Here is a 16,425-nt window from a genome sequence, read left to right on the forward strand (position 1 = left end):
CGCTAGTTCCTCCCTTTGGTGCTCGCGCTTTAGGCGTGCTATTGTGCCAAGCTGTTGCCATTGCCACGTGTTGCATAATTACGAGGTCGGGCTAAATCTTCTTTCATCAAATACTAATACTTGTTGTAGGCTTGTCATTGACATTGTTGATCAACGGCTGTTGTATTGATGTTGCCGTTGTCTTCTACTTATTTACTTCTTTACCAATGTTTAAAAGAGGGCTCAGGGTTGTTTAAGCGATAAAGATCTCTCAGCAAAAGAGAAGAAAGGTGGTTAATGGTTGGGATAATGGCTTCCATATAATAGTCGTTTAAGGTTAGAGTAGAACTAAAAGATACTATAGATTTGGTTCTCGAAGTAGAACTGACATGATTGGTCATGTTATCACATGCTTTCTGATTTTTGTGGATGAGCATTGGATTACGCGTTGCTATTTCAGTTGAGCAAAATTGATGTAAAATTGGGTTTTTGAAAAAAATTTAATGACTCATATGTCACATATTAACGGCCGGTTAGGGAAGGGAGGTCAAAGTCCAATGATATCAACAAACAAGGGAAGTCATAGTCAATATTTAGATGAAACTTCGGGAAAAGTTTTTATGATATATGAAAAACTTTTGACCAATCAACTGAAATCGTAAACATGATAGCCAATCAGGCATTAATCAAGTATTGTTTATCAAAGTTTATGGGTGGATTTTGATTGATCAAAACTCTTTTCATATCATGTTTTCCCTGTATCATATATTTTCCCTTTTTTAGATGTACTCAATGATAGATCCATTTAAGGGTATTTTAGAAGAATAAAAATAGTGGAAATGTCTATTTTTGTCATTTTGTAAGTTGGTGATAAGGGTGTAAACGATATTTGATTCTGAATTTGATATCCGACGTAATTGAATTGAATTCGAATGGTTCAATAAATTTAACCGTTGAATTCGAATTTATACATTTTACCAATTAGCTTGAAGAGGGGTTATGTCCATCATAAAAAAGCTGACATCTCAGGCTGCAATGATGTCACCTACTGACCTACTCGAGTGGTCATTCTTGATAGGGATTATAGCTGATAAGGGAAACTTTTGGGCCATAATATCAATAAAAATAGTTATTTTGATATAATTTCTAAAATAGGCTAACCTTTTTAAAAATATATAAAAAAGGGCAAAAATACTGTTAATCTTCTTCCTCCTCCAAACCATTGAATAAATTTCGCTCAACTCTCTCAAGATTAATAAATATTTGGGATTATAAGTACTACGTGCATAACCGAGTTTACAGTCTTACTTTTAGCTAAATCAATTGAGTATTGAATGATTCTCAGTCATCCTTAGTTGTAGCCTCCTAGGCCAAACCCAATCCTCTGCTTTATAAGACCGTAGATCACCTTTAGATTCTATTGTTGTCTGTTTTCGGCGAAAGCCAAACAAACCTGCGAGATGTTTCCACTATAAAGGATGCCGTTAGGATGCACATCCAGCACGATATCCCATGGAAATGGAGGCCTATCTTCAATATCCTTATTGTGCGATATTCCGTCAAGTCATAACATGTATCTAATATTGAAAGGGCCTCCACTGATCGATACTTGGACATCGATTGTCGGACTGCAGAACGAAGGGCGGAGTAAGAAGATGAACATTGTTTTTGCCCCTTTTTGATATATTTTTAAAAAAGTTATCCTATTTTAAAAATTATATCAAAATGATTATTTCTATTGATATTATGGCCCAAAAATTTCCCTTATCATCTATAATCCCTTCTCGATAACCCCTCTCCTCCCCTCCTCTCTCTCTCTCTCTCTCTATTGTCCTTTCCTCTCCCTCTTTTAATTTCATTCTTCTTCCTCCTCTTTTCTTCCTCTCTCTCCCTCCATCTTTCTTATTCGCAAAATATGTGCACCAAGCAACCACCATTCATGTTTTCTGATCAATTTCCTCTATAGCTTTTCAAGAATAACAAGTGATGCATTTGTTCACTCTGTTTTACGTTTTTTAGTTTTCTCTGTTTTCTTCTATTTTTTGTTCAATGTCTTGCCGTTGATGTTTCTCTTGTTTAATGTTTCGTTGCAGATGCCACATATCACTTGTTAGTTTTATTTTTAAAAGACAGGCTCTTCCTCCCCTTTTCAGTTTTCTCAATGCATCTAGCTTTGTTAGGGTTTACAAGGAAAGTGAAAGTAATGAGTTGAATTTGAACCGAATTAAATATTCGATATTTTAATCAATTTCGAATTCGGTTGTTGGTTTTACATATCTGACAGATATTTAATCGAATTCAAATCACCTTTCTTGTAATTGAATTTGAATTCGAATTTGCTCCGTTTATAGGCCTAATTGGTGATATACAAACCCAAACCTTGTCTCACTCTCCAGCTCTCAATATTTAGATGAAACCTCGAGGAAAGTTTTTATAATATTTGAAAAATTTTTGACCAATCAATTGAAATCGTAAACATGCTAGCCAATCAGGTATTGTTTATCAAAATTTATTGGTGGTTTTTGATTGATCAAAGCTCTTTTCATACTATGTCTTTCCCGCATCACAGATTTTCCCTTTTTTAGATATACTCAACAAGGTTTTAAAAACCGACTCGGAAACGAAACCGTTCTAGCTACTAATTTCTAGGTCAGCGGTTCGACCATCCAAGTTGAATGGTTCGGATGGTTTGCAACTTTACATTAGGGAAAATATTTATATGTTTATATGAGAAAGGAAAATGGAGAAGAGATTTGTCGGTTGAGAAAGAAAAAAGAAAGAAAGAAAGAAAGAAAGAAAGAAAGAAATAACGGAACGAGAAAGGAAAAAAAGAAAAAAAGAGAATGGAAAGGAAGGAGGGAAGAAGAAGGGAGAGGAGGATAATTTGACGCTCACCAGTGATGATAATGGCGGTGGCGATGGCGAGGCAACGAGCTGGCGGCAATAGACACAGATTTGAGACCTGAGATCGATTTCTCACTCTGCAACGTCTGTATTGTAGTCTTCTTCTTCTTCTTCTTCTTCTTCTCTCTCTCTCTCTCTCTCCTGGATCTCAGATATGAGTTTGTGTCTCAGACCATATCTCAAATATGAGGTCCTATGTTTCTCTCCTCTTGCAACTTTTTTAAATTGTGAACCACTGTCTAGGTCAAATGAGTCAACGATTCGATTATCTGGGTAGTGATTTTCTGACAAAATCAACAATTTTTGACCTAAGAATGGATTAGAGATGAAACGGATCGGTTGCTTGGAAGATTTCTAGCCCAAACGGTCCGACCGTCTAGGTTAACCACGGCTCAAAAACATTGATAGTCAATGATACGGTCCGTTTAAGGGTATTTTAAAGAAATAATAATAGTGGAAATGTCAAATGTCCATTTTTGTCATTTTGTAAGTTGGTGATATACAAACCCTAACTCTGTCCCACTCTCCCGCTCTCAAAACTCCATTTATCAACATCCCCCACCCCCATCTTCAGAGCTCTCGCTCTAATCGTCTTCTGGTGCCATTTCCCTGGGACTGACTCGCTGGCATGTCTTGTTCCCTGTCTCTCTGTGGCTGATTGGGTTTCTCCGTTCATCTAGTGGCTTCTTTTCGTAACATAAGTTCAATTTTCATGGTATCAATGTCCACCTTATTTTGTTTTATTTTTAGCACTTGTTTTACATCGTTGTCGTCATGATTTGTGTTAAGAAACCAGTAGGGTGTGCAACTGGTTGTGTATGTCCAATTTTGATTGCTCTTTTTTTTGTGTTTGTGAGCTTCTTTTGATTCTCTTTTCCTTTTTATTATTATTATTATTTTTTTTGTTTGGAGATGAGATTTGAGATATGTTCTGTGGCAGTAGGTGCAGTGATTATGAGAAATTCATTGTTCTGAATGCTACTACCATGGCATGACAGACCGATTTCACACCCATAGAATATGAGCACCACCATTAATTTTTTGTTGTTCATTGGCTATTTTTGTTGTTATTTCAATGTTTGTGTTCTTTATTTGTTGTTATTTTTGCAATCAGTTCTAAGCAATGTACCCATTGATGATAATGAAAAGCAAGAGCAGACTATATTATCGGTATGTTTAATCAACAAAATGCAGTCTAGAAAATCATATAATGGGATTTGGGCAAACAATTGTTTTTCCCTTTTATATTTGTCAACATGACATAACTACGTTAATCCCCATTTTTGGAGAAGTGGGTTTCTTTAGGTTTACACAGCGTTGAGCATTAATGTGCTTTATGGTCTACTACCGTTCTTGAACCCCTAATCTGTTAATAACAAAGAAATCCTTGGATTATTATTAAGTTTATCTTTGTACTTTGTTGTTATTTCAATGTTTGTGCTCTTTATTCTGATTCCTTTAATATTTTCTTGGGGCCATGATTAGTTAAATTATTTATTCTGATTTTTATGCTTTTTATTATATGCTAACGGACTAATTGTGGGTGTGCATTTGCCTGCGTTTATCTGATTTTAACGACTTTATTTTATGTGTCTGAGTTTTGTTTTTCCCTCTTTCTCTTAATTCTCTTTGTCTAGAGATGAGATTAGAATATATGCAATGATGACAGGTACGATAACTGTAAGAAATTTCTTTTTTTGAATGCTATTGAAATGACATAACAGATGCATTGTACACCCATAGAATATGAGCGCAAATCTAGAATTCAAGCTGCTTTTTTTTTTTTTTAAATCCGTTTGTTAATTGTCTATCATCTGTGGATGCCATTGTCTTATTTATTGAGTGAATTATTTTCTAATGTTCTTTTGTACTGATTTGTTCTGGGGGATTAATTATTTTTTTTTCATGCCAAGTTGTTTGGCATGTTGAGTTCTATACACTTAAATTGTTTTGTATTTGAAAGATTGAGTTTTGTGGTATTAGATGTATTGAGTCTGAAGGTGCTTTATGCCCACATCAAAAAGTTATTTGTTTTTTAATAGTTCTATGTTCTATTTCCATTTTTTTTCATGTTTTCTTCTGACCATTGCATTGAGATCATTCTTCAAGTCTGATGGTTTGTTCTTAATATACATTGTGAGACCAATGTAGTGTGTTTGGATATGAATCTAGTTTTTCTATTCTTTTAGTTATTATTGATTGGAAATGGTATCATGCTATGTGCAGTGTAGGGGTGTAACATGGGTGGGCTTGGGCTGATGATTTGTCAAGATTTGAATGGAACTCACCTGATGGTCCACGGCTGATGTTGTTTAAATTCTTCAAACCAGTTACTCGACATGTGCCCCTAGTGCTGTGGTGCCATGTCATGACATTATAGATGCATGGAATATCAGCACCACCACCAATCTAGAATAAAAAATTGTTTTTAAGTAATTTTTCCTTATTCATTGGTTGTAATGTTGGGGCGAAAAATGTTTATTCTTGTTCCCAAGTGGATTACTTTCTCATTATCATCAGCCAAATCACATAATTGTGAGCTGACTTAAAAAAAGTACCCCCAACCACTTGCAACATTTTTACTGATTTCAATCATATTCTTTCATTGGGGGTGGTTGATGGTAGAACATGCCTGATGAAAAGTTGCATTTGAAAGCCTATTCTATCAATAACAGAAGTATCCAAGGGTTAGTGCTGTGGTCTACTATTTATTATTTGTTAATTTATTTTTTATGTTCTATTTTTTTCTGATATTTTTATTCTCTTCCTTTAGGCCATGATGACAGAAATCGTTTCTCGATTCTGATAAGGGTTTCTTATTATACATTAAGAGACCAACCAGATATCTGTTTGACCTTCTTATTATCTGGTTCTGATGACTTCATTTGTGCGTGTCTGAGCCTCCATTACTTTTCTCTTTTAATTGTTTTTTTTTAGAGATGATATTATGATATATGCTGTGTTGATGGCTGTAATGGTTATAAGGAAATTTTCTTAGTGCTTTCACCATTGGCATGACAGAAGTGGTCTACTATTTATTATTTGTTAATTTATTTTTTATGTTCTATTTTTTTTTCTGATATTTTTATTCTCTTTCTTTAGGCCATGATGACAGAAATCGTTTCTCGATTCTGATAAGGGTTTCTTATTATACATTAAGAGACCAACCAGATATCTGTTTGACCTTCTTATTATCTGGTTCTGATGACTTCATTTGTGCGTGTCTGAGCCTCCATTACTTTTCTCTTTTAATTGTTTTTGTGTAGAGATGATATTATGATATATGCTGTGTTGATGGTTGTAATGGTTATAAGGAAATTTTCTTAGTGCTTTCACCATTGGCATGACAGAAGCATTCTACACATTGAATTCGAGTTTTTTGTCTTCTTTTGATTTGTTGAGGACACATTTAGGGTTTTCCACTTCTTGAAATGAGACAACCAGGTTCGTGGTTTTGTGTAAAGTTCTGAGGCACAATAAACTGTTATATGGTTTTGCTGAATTGATAAATTGTAGCCTAAAATTATGTAATGCGAAATTAAACCTCTCCCTTTTTCTCAATTAAACCTCGTTCTTTTCATTTATTTTGCGTTCTGTGGTTTAAATGTTATTGAATCTGAGGGTGCTTTATGGTTGATCTTTTGTTACAAAAGAAAAAAACTGGGGTGCTTGAAGCCCTAATCCATCAATAACAGAGATACTTAGGGTTCATGGTTTCAATTACCTGTATTCATATAGCCAACCTCATATGATATAGTGGGTATAAGCCACTATATGGTAGATGATGTTGATTTTAATATTTGTTATTTTATTTCTGTGATGTTTTTGCATCTATTTCATCTGGCCATTGTTATTGAAATCACTTCTCATTTATGATATCTGGGGTTCTTATTATATGTTAAGAGATCAGCCCTATGTGCATTTGACTTGTACATCTTGTTCCATTGAATCCACTTACAATTTGGTATGATGGTGGATGCGATGATTATAAGTAATTCCTCGTTCTGAATGCCATTGCCATGGCATGACAGACTCATTTTACACCCATAGAATATGAGCACCACCACCACCACCACCAATCTAGTATGAATGATTCATTTTAAATGAGTTTTGCCTCTTTTTGACCATTATCTTGGGATTGAATTGCTTTACAATTTGTAATAAGATTTATACCTTTTTTTAATTCCATTGAAATTTCAGGAGATTTCAGTTCTCTCTTTGAGATGATGGAAATCAATCACAAGACATAGGGTCTGTTAGTTTCAAGGGAATAGGGGTCTGGAAACAGAATTTGAATGGGTCATTCTGATTCCAACTGTTTGGTTGGGTGGAATCAAAATCATTCCCATTCCTGGTATTCCCCCATTCGAGGGAATGGCCATTCTCTCCCCCTCGGAAATGAAATCCCATTCCAGCTGATTTCAATTTATCTGAACCAAACAGACTATGGGAATAGATCATTCCAATTCTGATTCCAAAGGATTTTGATTCTGATAATTTTTGACAAAAAAATGAAGTATGGGAGAAAAATCGGGATCATGTACAATTCTGATTAAAATTTTATACTTTTAGCACTTTAGGAGATTAATGTATTTACAATATCATAGAAAATTGATAGCTTTATTTCAATGCACTTACCTGGGTAAAGTCTTTCCTAGAAAACTCTTTGCTGAATAGAACTATGTTTTGATAGTTCTATAAAGCACTTTTCTAAATCTCAACCAAAGAGTAACAAGTTGATCGAATAAACATGCCTAATACCATGGGGGTGTGAAACCTACTTCCACAGGGAGCTCAGACCGGGTATTGGCAGACTCCTTCACCAAATGTGAACTTGCAATAGACCTGACCTAGTTTCTTAAAGGACATTTATAAAGTAATTACATTATGTTTTAAATAAATTCTTGTATTCAATATAATCTACATATTGGGAAGTTTCTTTTAGTTCACCTGTTCTACATTCATGAATAGGTTTGGAGGTTGGGCGATTGAATGTGGTAATTTATCGACTTTTGCCACTGTTAGATGTGCTGCTCATATGTTACCTTATGAACAGCCATCAAGAGCCTTGCATTTATTCAGTTTATTTGTCCATGGAAGGTGATTGCCAAATACAACTCATCCATCCATTGACTGAAAACTACTACTCAATAATCCAATGACTGATTGATAAAGCCTTTGCGTGAAACTTTGTTCATGATTTGAATTCTGAAGGTGATTGCCTAACTTTGTTCATGATTTGATCAAGGATAAGGATGTTTAGACTATCTATCAGTGATCAATTGCACTACTCAAAGTTTGGACCTGATCTTACATTCTGACACCCATTTATGGAACATCTCTTTTTACAAATAGTGGAGTTATAAATGGAAATATGAGACTGCCATTGCTAATCAGTCAACAAATTTGACAATCCAGGAGATTTTTTCCAAATGTTCAATGTAGTTCAGCTACAACATGGATAAGTAACGTAAGTTCTCTCATTCCACTGTCCCAATTTATGATCATAAACTCCCATGATACCAGGTTTTTGGCTTTAAGTAAAAGTCAACAGACATCGAGTATTCTATTGGCTTGAAGGAAAAGTTTTCATTCGATTGTCCCAACTTATCAGACATCGAGTATTCTATTGGCTTGAAGGAAAAGTTATTATCTAGATTTTCTCTATCCCATCAAAGAAATAAGAGATCCAATTGTATCACACCAGAAAAAAAATATTAAGATACACCACCCAAGGCCAAATTCGTTTTGGACACAATTCACTTCCATTTCATCCATTCTTAGATCTTTGTATCAAGAAGATATTTATTACAATTTAAAACCAGTATGTTTCCCAATGATACCCTCTTGTAGTAAGAGCTATAAATACTTTTACCTGTTATTGAACATGGATGAGATTAAGCTCAAAGATTATTAATAGACAAGCACAAGACAAATATATGAACACCAAAATATCAAATAGTTATCTACTTTCTGCACGAGCAAAAGGATCCCCATAGAAATGTTTGGTCAGGTGCTAACGGTGAGTTCGAACCACCACATAGTCTTACCATTACACGACCCTAATTGATAAACACGACATGAGACAAAGGCATGAGATTGCTTTGTATCGTCTATGGCAGTTGCATTTTCTTCGTCCGAAGAGAAACAGTTAACGACAGTAACAACAAATAGATAATGGTTTTGAAATTAAGAGACATGGTAGAATCGAATATGAAGAAAGAAGTTTCAAATATGGTTACTTGTCAATTCAAATCAATTGATCTTACCATATTTCTAATGTAATGTATGTTATGCAAAAATAGGTCTGTGAATGTTTTGGCGCATTGTATAGCGTATTCAGTGTGTCATAAGTGATGTGTTAGACAGTTTCATCTCCCTCTAGATGCTCCGAGGGTTTGTACTTTGAAGGAACTTGGGAGGCAATGCTGTATTCCTTGTCTGGAGCTGGTAATTGCTAGAATTTATAATCTTGTTGTCTTTTTGTTGGAGGTTATGACAAAATAACCTCTCAATCTATAGAAAAGTAAGTAATTTTGAATCATCAGAGTCAACGTATGATAAAGATGTACAAGAACAGGAGCGAATTTCTATTTCTTCCCTGTGTAAATCCATGTACGGTAGTCTTTGCAATATACATGGAGCTTCCATTGCAATGCAATGTGAAGATTAACTTGAGAGATTTCTTGTATTCGAAGTTCAAAGAATTAACTACGGTGCATTCATTGATATTGACTGTATGTTAAATTCAAAACCAATCAATCAACTTGTTTTTTCATTTGTTCATGCTTCACAAGGTGAACATGCATGTTTAATTTGATTAGCTGTACTTACCATTATGTTCATCCAATCCAAAAACTAAGATTTTATTATGTTATTTCTTATGGGCAGATAGCCTGAAGAAAAGAGCCGTTTGTCATGAGTTGTACCTGTACACTGAAATCTAGGTTATAGATTGCCCCTTTTTGGGGAAGTAAAAGACTGAGTACGTGGTTAAAAACTGTCATATATGGGCCGAATGGGTAATCAATCAAATGATAAATGGGGATCATCAAATCCAGGCAAAGAAAACAAAATGGGTCACTTGAAAGCTCCTCCAAAAAACTGAGTTAAATCTTCATGGAAACTTTACTCGTCAATGCATTGCAAGAGATGATAATGGTAAAATCTTAATGGCCAAAAAGGGCACTGTTTAGGTGACATATTTAGCGGAAATGTGGGCAACCCATTGAGGCCCATAAAATTGAACCCCAATTAGGTACCAGAAGAACAACGATTGAAGCAGACTCCAAAATTGCTATTCAAACTCTGCACCGTGGAGATGCAGCAGAGCCCTCCCGTGTGAGTGAGTGCCACCAGATTGTGCAAAATCATCTACCTCAACAGTAAACATCTGGAGAGAAGGCAACCAAGCTGCTGATTGGTTAGCAAAAGTTGTCCATGTGGGCTTAGATACTGTCACTGATTCAATTCCTTGGCAACTTTCATATATCGTATCTCCTTCCTAATGTTTACGAAGAAAAATCCTTCAAAATATTAGGACTTTGGCCATGTTTGGGAGTGCTTAAAAAAAGTGGTTATTTGGGTTGAAACCACACTATTAAGCGCTTTATTGCTATTTGGAAAATGAGCCCAAAATAAGTGATTATTTTAGAAATAAAGAAGGCTTATTTTTTAAGCCCAAATTTTCAGTTTTTTTAAGTGCACTTATACAATAAGCATTTATTCAATTGTTTCTTCCAAAATTATCCATAGTTGAATTTTAAAATATCACTTATAAAATTATTCCTAGTTGAATTGTCTAAAAGTGCTTTGATAAAAGTATGTTTATAGAAGTACTTCTATAAAAGTGCTTTTGTAAAAGTACTTTTGTATCTCATAAAATTTGAAAGAAAATAAAGGATAAAATAGTCACAAATGCTTATTTAAGTGCATAATGGAGAAAAAGCCTACCAAAGGTCCAATATAAAAGTACTTTTATATTTTGTAAAATTTGAAACAAAACAAAGGATAAAATAGTCACAAATACTTATTTAAATTTTTAATGGAGAAAAATCCTACCAAACGTCCAATATGAAATAAGTGCTTATTTAAAAAAAAAAGCACTTGAAAAAGTTGGGTGCCAAATGCAGATAAGTGCTTATTCAAATAAGCACTTGTTTTTAAGCACTTATTTTTGACATAAACACTTCCAAACACGGCCTTAATAAATAGTAGAGAATATTAGTTATCAATCATATACATATCATTGACAAAATCCCTCAAATAAATACATAAATATACTTATATGAGAGAAAATACAAGGAACCAACCAGCCCCCAACAAGAGATGCGAAGCAAAACTATAATATTAGATATTCATCATATAAAAAATAAGTGTGGTAAATGAAATATTTTTTTGCTAATGATGGAAATGGAATACAATTTAGGAGGAAAATAAAAAGTATTATGTCTAACACATGATCCCAATAGCCATGTTAAATGGTTCAAGGTTTAATTAGCTAATATAGGTAAGTGGTTTGGTGGTAAACCGACCTACAATCTTGAATTGGGTAATAAATGAATTAATTTAACCGATTGATTTGACCACAATGCAATGCAAATTAGTAACTCTTATTATGTCCTAAATTAAATAATTAAAAATGAAATGCAAAAATTCTTCATATACTTTATAGAAAAACTTGAACATGCCATTGATTATATATTCTTCATAGTAAACAAAAAAAATGTTTGAAAAAAATGAGAATTATTGTCAATAAATATGAAATTGACTAAAATACATAAAAAACTGAATTAATGTCTTAACTATGGTCTATTGACCTGGGCAAATAGGTTAGTGATCCAACCAATAAGGTCATTTGGTTGTTGGCCAAATCATTTTGTTTTTGCATAAAAACAAAAAGGCCGCTTAAGTTAAAACATACTGAAAAGTGACAAACTAATAAATTCAATTGTTTGGCTCAAGTGCTCAACGGCAAGGTGAAAAACATTGATAGAAACATAAGAATATATGAAGTTAGGTCTTTGGGTTGAAGGACAACATATCCACGATTGCACTATGCTTTGATCACTTTTCTTTGTTACATATGAGTTCTAATAAAAACACTAAAATATTATTATTGTCATCATCATTTGAAACATCCACATGCAACACATGTGCACATTTACTAGTGAAATATAAATATACATATATATGTATATAGATAAACATATTTTATCAATTAATTAAATAATATGCCAAAAAAGGGTTTTTTTTTGGGCAAAAATAGGGTGGATCAGGGTGCCTTTGGCTCCTTAAACATGTACTAAAAAATGACCCAAAATCAATGTAAAGATCACCCTAATTGGCAAACTGAGCACAAAATTATGGACTCGAAAGTTTGCATGTATATGTAGTGATCAGGTTGAAGCACAAAGTTATGGACTCGAAAGTTTGCATGTATATGTAGTGATCATGTTGAATGGGTCAATGACTCAACCACCTGGTCAAAAGAATTTTGACCAAATCAATGTTTTTTTTTATCAAATCTAGGAAAACCAGACCTCTAATTAATTGAGTCAGGTGACAGTTTGAGAAATTTGACTATCCAAATCAACGACAGGTTGGAAGCGGTCTGAATTCAAATTCAAATTAGATTCAGTTAAATGTGACCCGATTTTGATTCATTTGTAATTGGATTGTATATGGATCCACCCATATCTGATCCATAAAATATTTAATTGTATATGATTATGTAACTTAAAACTTATTTTATATCTATATCTATTAGTAAACTTGGTTTTAATGTTGCGTTTTTCACTAAAACGAAATTGATTCAAGATTTATAAAACTTATTTTCAATACGTTTTGTTTATGATATTAGAATATCAAACTCATTTTTGTTCAATTTATGAATACTATTTTAATATCCGGTTGCAATTGATTAAAATCCAAATATAAATGAAAGAAATTAATGTGGATCGAAACCTTATATCCATTTTGATCCGATCCATTTTGCAACCCCATTTGTCCACCTCAAGTTTGGTATACATGTATGTAAAATTAAGTAGGGAGGTCAAACAGTTCGGGTCTGAGTTGGGACAGGGTACAATTCAGAATCAAACCAATCGATTCTTGAGACAATCAGGTATGATCCGGAATTAGGAGTTTCCACTAAACATATCAGATTCCGATGAATCTGAATATATTAAACCTACTAAACATATCATACAATCGAGTATGGATTCGGAATTAGGTAGAATTGATCCCAAATCAATAATAGTTGGAACAATAAATTAGGAATTGAAACCATTAGACTAGACAAAAAGTTGACCCAACCCGTGAACCCAACCCAATCCAACTCGAAAAAGTAGAGTTAGGGTCTCATATTTAGCTACCTAAATGTGAAAATGGATTGACCCGACACAACCTAACCCAGAAAATTGGATTGGATTGGGTTGGGTCATGGGTCAACCCGTTGACCCAATTGTCAAGTTTAATTGGGACTATTTATGCATTGTTAGAAGTTTCCACTCTTTAATTTTTTTTTTCTATTCAGTGGTTACTCTTTAAATTGTTAAATGTTCAAGTTTTTTTTTTTTTTTTTTTTGTATTTGAAATTATAAGATTAATTCTTTTAATTTTGACATTTTTCATGTAATTTTTTTTTATTTTTTAAATTTCAATTATCAATTATTTTTTGGGATGACCCGAAGTGACTGATGGTCAACCCTAACCCGAGGCATTTAGGGTTAGGGTCTAACATTTAAGAACCCAACCCAAAATCAACCCAAAGGGTTTTGACCCAATCCACAACCAAATTGCCAGGTCTAGAAACCATCAATTGGTATAACCACATACGACCCAATCGATTTGAATCCATCGGGTCACCCGACCCATTGGCATTTGTAGGATGGATCTTGGAATTACATAAATGGGCTAGTTATAGACCCAGGTGGAAAGCCAATCTGGGTAAAATCCACACGATGCATGATTGTTTGGTCAGGCATCAGTCAATTGGCCGTTGGGTTGGTTGACTATGGTGAAGAAAAAGGATGAATGGGACGGACAGAGCGGAGACAAGAAGAAGGAAGAAGAGAAGGCGATAAGGCGCCACCACAAGAGCGCTACAAACAAGGAGGGCCCTAGGCCAAATGATTCCCGTCCCTTTGCCAATTAACAAAGGCCACCGCTCCTTCTCTCTACACACAAAGCTAAAGCAAGCTTGAGGAAAGAGGAAGGTGGCCTCGCCTTTCCACATGCGCTATCTCTCTCTTTCCCTTCTTTCCTTATTCACCACCACCCATGAGGAAGCTCTGCCCAAATTTCGAACGCGAAGATGCCCTCGAGACCGTCCTCGAGGTCCCCATCCCCGAAGAGATGTTCGCCAGCATGGGCGGCACCGCCGCCGTCCGGTGGCAGAATATGTATAACTGGATGAAGTCCCAATGCGCCGATAAGTTGGATTCGGCGCCCCCTCTTGGTGGTCGTAGTGCCGAGCTCCAGGTCCTTCTCAATGTCGTCGGCTCCCCTCTCATTCCTGTTCAGGTGCAGACCGAAACCACCGTCAGCCGTCCCATCAAAAACTGTTCTATCGTCAGTAACCATTTTCGCCTTGTTAATTTCTTTCTGGGGTTCTGTTTCTTAATTCTCTCATATTGTAATGTCCTCCATCTCAGCTGGTTGGTTGGTTTATTATATTATATAGGAAGCTTCGACAGCCAAATACATAGTTCAGCAGTACATAGCGGCAACGGGCGGACAAGCAGCATTGAACTCGGTGCACAGCATGTACGCCATCGGACAGGTGAAGATGAGTGCCTCTGAGTTCCATGTGAACAACGATTGCGTGAAGCCAAAGGACGACGTTGAGATTGGTGGCTTCGTCCTCTGGCAAAAGAACCCAGACCTCTGGCTCCTGGAGCTGGTCGTCTCCGGCTGCAAGCTCAGCGCCGGAAGTGACGGCAAGGTCGCCTGGAGGCAATCCGGTGCTCAACAATCCCATGCCACAAAGGGTCCACCCAGACCCTTGCGTCGCTTCTTCCAGGTACGTACAGCGCAAATTTGTCAATTAAATTCTTCTTCTTCTGAAGTTTGTTCCAGCTACACCATGATCGGTGAAGCAAAAATGGTTTCTTAATGGGACGGACTTACGGAGCCTATATGTATATACAGGGACTGGATCCAAGGTCGACGGCCAATTTATTTTCAGATGCCATGTGCATAGGAGAGAAGGTTATCAACAACGAAGACTGCTTCATACTGAAGCTTGATGCCAGTGCAGCAAGCTTGAAGGCCCGAAATACCAACGCCATGGAGATAATCCACCACACAGTGTGGGGCTACTTTAGCCAGAGAACTGGTCTTATGGTGAAATTTGAGGACTCCCACCTAGTGAGGATCAAAGGAAAGAAAGGAGATTCGTGTGTGTTTTGGGAGACAAGCATAGAGTCTGTGATCGATGACTACAGATCAATCGAAGGAATCAACATTGCACACAGCGGCAAGACCTCTGTCACCCTGCTCAGATACGGAGAGGGCTCCGTCAACCACAAGAGGAAGATGGAAGAGAAATGGACCATTGAGGAGGTTGATTTTAACGTTTGGGGTTTAACTATGGATTGCTTTCTACCTCCCTCAGACCTCAAAAAGGAAGGGGATGAATGAAATCAGACAGGAAAGGCTCCATAAAAAAAAAAAAAAAGAAAAAGAAAAGAAAAAAAAAGAAAGAAAGAAAGAAAAAGAAAAAGAAACACAAACAAAGCAAAAGACGGAAACCTGGTGAAAATCTGTATATATATAACTGAGCTGGAAATTCTTGTTAATTTGCTTTTTTTTTTTTTGGAAAGTTACTGATAATGGTGCTACACCCACAAAATCCACTTTTGTAAAATTGTAATACTTCGGTTATTATGTAGTTATAGTATCCTTTTGTACATCTATACCCTCTGATTATATTTTTAAAGACTATATTGTCATCAACAAATGTAGAAATTAAGATTAGAAATTTGGTTATCTTTTTGACCTACTTTCTTCCTCAATGTAATTGCTCGTAAGGGCATTTTAGTCTATTCTCATCATTCTGTTTGAAACAACACTAATGGGTGGACGTTTAAGGCTGCAGGTAAAGATAAGGGAGATTTTATTGTGCACTTGTAAGAAATTTGAGACTAGGGGATTTATATGCTAAATTTTTCAATAAATCAAAATTTCCACTCCCTTCTTTTCTTTCCTTTTAAGTGTATTTGGTTTAGTAAAGAAATAAGAGAGAAATGTAAAGTTTGTTTGCCATAAACATGGCATCCTGAGATCAGTTGACTAATTTCAAACAGCTGGTGATGCACCCAAATTCCATATATGTACTCAATAGTGAGATCGGCTTCAGTCAGTGCAAAATCTGTTCGAACACCAAACAGCTTTGTATCGAGAATATTTCCATATTTCTGTTATTTATTTCATGGAAAGATATTCCTAATGCAAGATCATAATAGTTGTTCGAATGGACTTTACACTGACTGAATCCCATTTCCTCAATAGTATATCAATCAACCCAAAAGAAATCTA

The 16,425-nt window shown here is 35.4% G+C and overlaps 1 protein-coding gene, 1 long non-coding RNA gene and 5 other non-coding genes across 9 annotated transcripts; all 7 read left to right on the forward strand.

Moving 5' to 3' along the window:
* Positions 1 to 3,351: 3,351 nt before the first annotated feature.
* On the forward strand, positions 3,352 to 7,512 carry LOC148872648 (uncharacterized). Of its 2 annotated transcripts, XR_016106478.1 has the most exons (3): positions 3,352 to 3,598; positions 5,110 to 5,570; positions 5,657 to 7,512. It is a non-coding gene; the product is annotated as an uncharacterized LOC148872648 (long non-coding RNA). The 2 variants fall into 2 exon arrangements; XR_016106476.1 differs by lacking the exon at positions 5,657 to 7,512 and having other exon boundaries at positions 5,110 to 5,574.
* Positions 3,824 to 3,912, forward strand: LOC148872649 (small nucleolar RNA snoR8a). The gene has a single exon (XR_016108406.1). It is a non-coding gene; the product is annotated as a small nucleolar RNA snoR8a (small nucleolar RNA).
* LOC148872650 (small nucleolar RNA snoR8a) lies at positions 4,549 to 4,638 on the forward strand. The gene has a single exon (XR_016108408.1). It is a non-coding gene; the product is annotated as a small nucleolar RNA snoR8a (small nucleolar RNA).
* Positions 5,655 to 5,787, forward strand: LOC148872651 (small nucleolar RNA snoR126). The gene has a single exon (XR_016108397.1). It is a non-coding gene; the product is annotated as a small nucleolar RNA snoR126 (small nucleolar RNA).
* On the forward strand, positions 5,984 to 6,116 carry LOC148872652 (small nucleolar RNA snoR126). Its single transcript, XR_016108398.1, has one exon. It is a non-coding gene; the product is annotated as a small nucleolar RNA snoR126 (small nucleolar RNA).
* Positions 6,856 to 6,945, forward strand: LOC148872653 (small nucleolar RNA snoR8a). The gene has a single exon (XR_016108405.1). It is a non-coding gene; the product is annotated as a small nucleolar RNA snoR8a (small nucleolar RNA).
* A 6,512-nt stretch (positions 7,513 to 14,024) lies between the features above and the next one.
* LOC148872654 (uncharacterized) lies at positions 14,025 to 15,889 on the forward strand. 2 transcript variants are annotated; one of them, XM_088973161.1, is made up of 3 exons: positions 14,025 to 14,457; positions 14,570 to 14,908; positions 15,037 to 15,889. In XM_088973161.1, the coding sequence occupies exons 1-3, from the start codon at positions 14,167 to 14,169 to the stop codon at positions 15,526 to 15,528; spliced, it is 1,122 nt and encodes a 373-aa protein (XP_088829287.1). In that variant the 5' UTR covers positions 14,025 to 14,166; the 3' UTR covers positions 15,529 to 15,889. The 2 variants fall into 2 exon arrangements, with proteins under 2 accessions (XP_088829287.1, XP_088829288.1); XM_088973162.1 differs by having other exon boundaries at positions 14,049 to 14,409.
* Positions 15,890 to 16,425: the final 536 nt, after the last annotated feature.

Source organism: Nelumbo lutea, chromosome 2, assembly GCF_056320005.1.
Source record: "Nelumbo lutea isolate HS-2025 chromosome 2, American lotus-T2T, whole genome shotgun sequence".
Lineage (NCBI taxonomy): Eukaryota > Viridiplantae > Streptophyta > Magnoliopsida > Proteales > Nelumbonaceae > Nelumbo > Nelumbo lutea.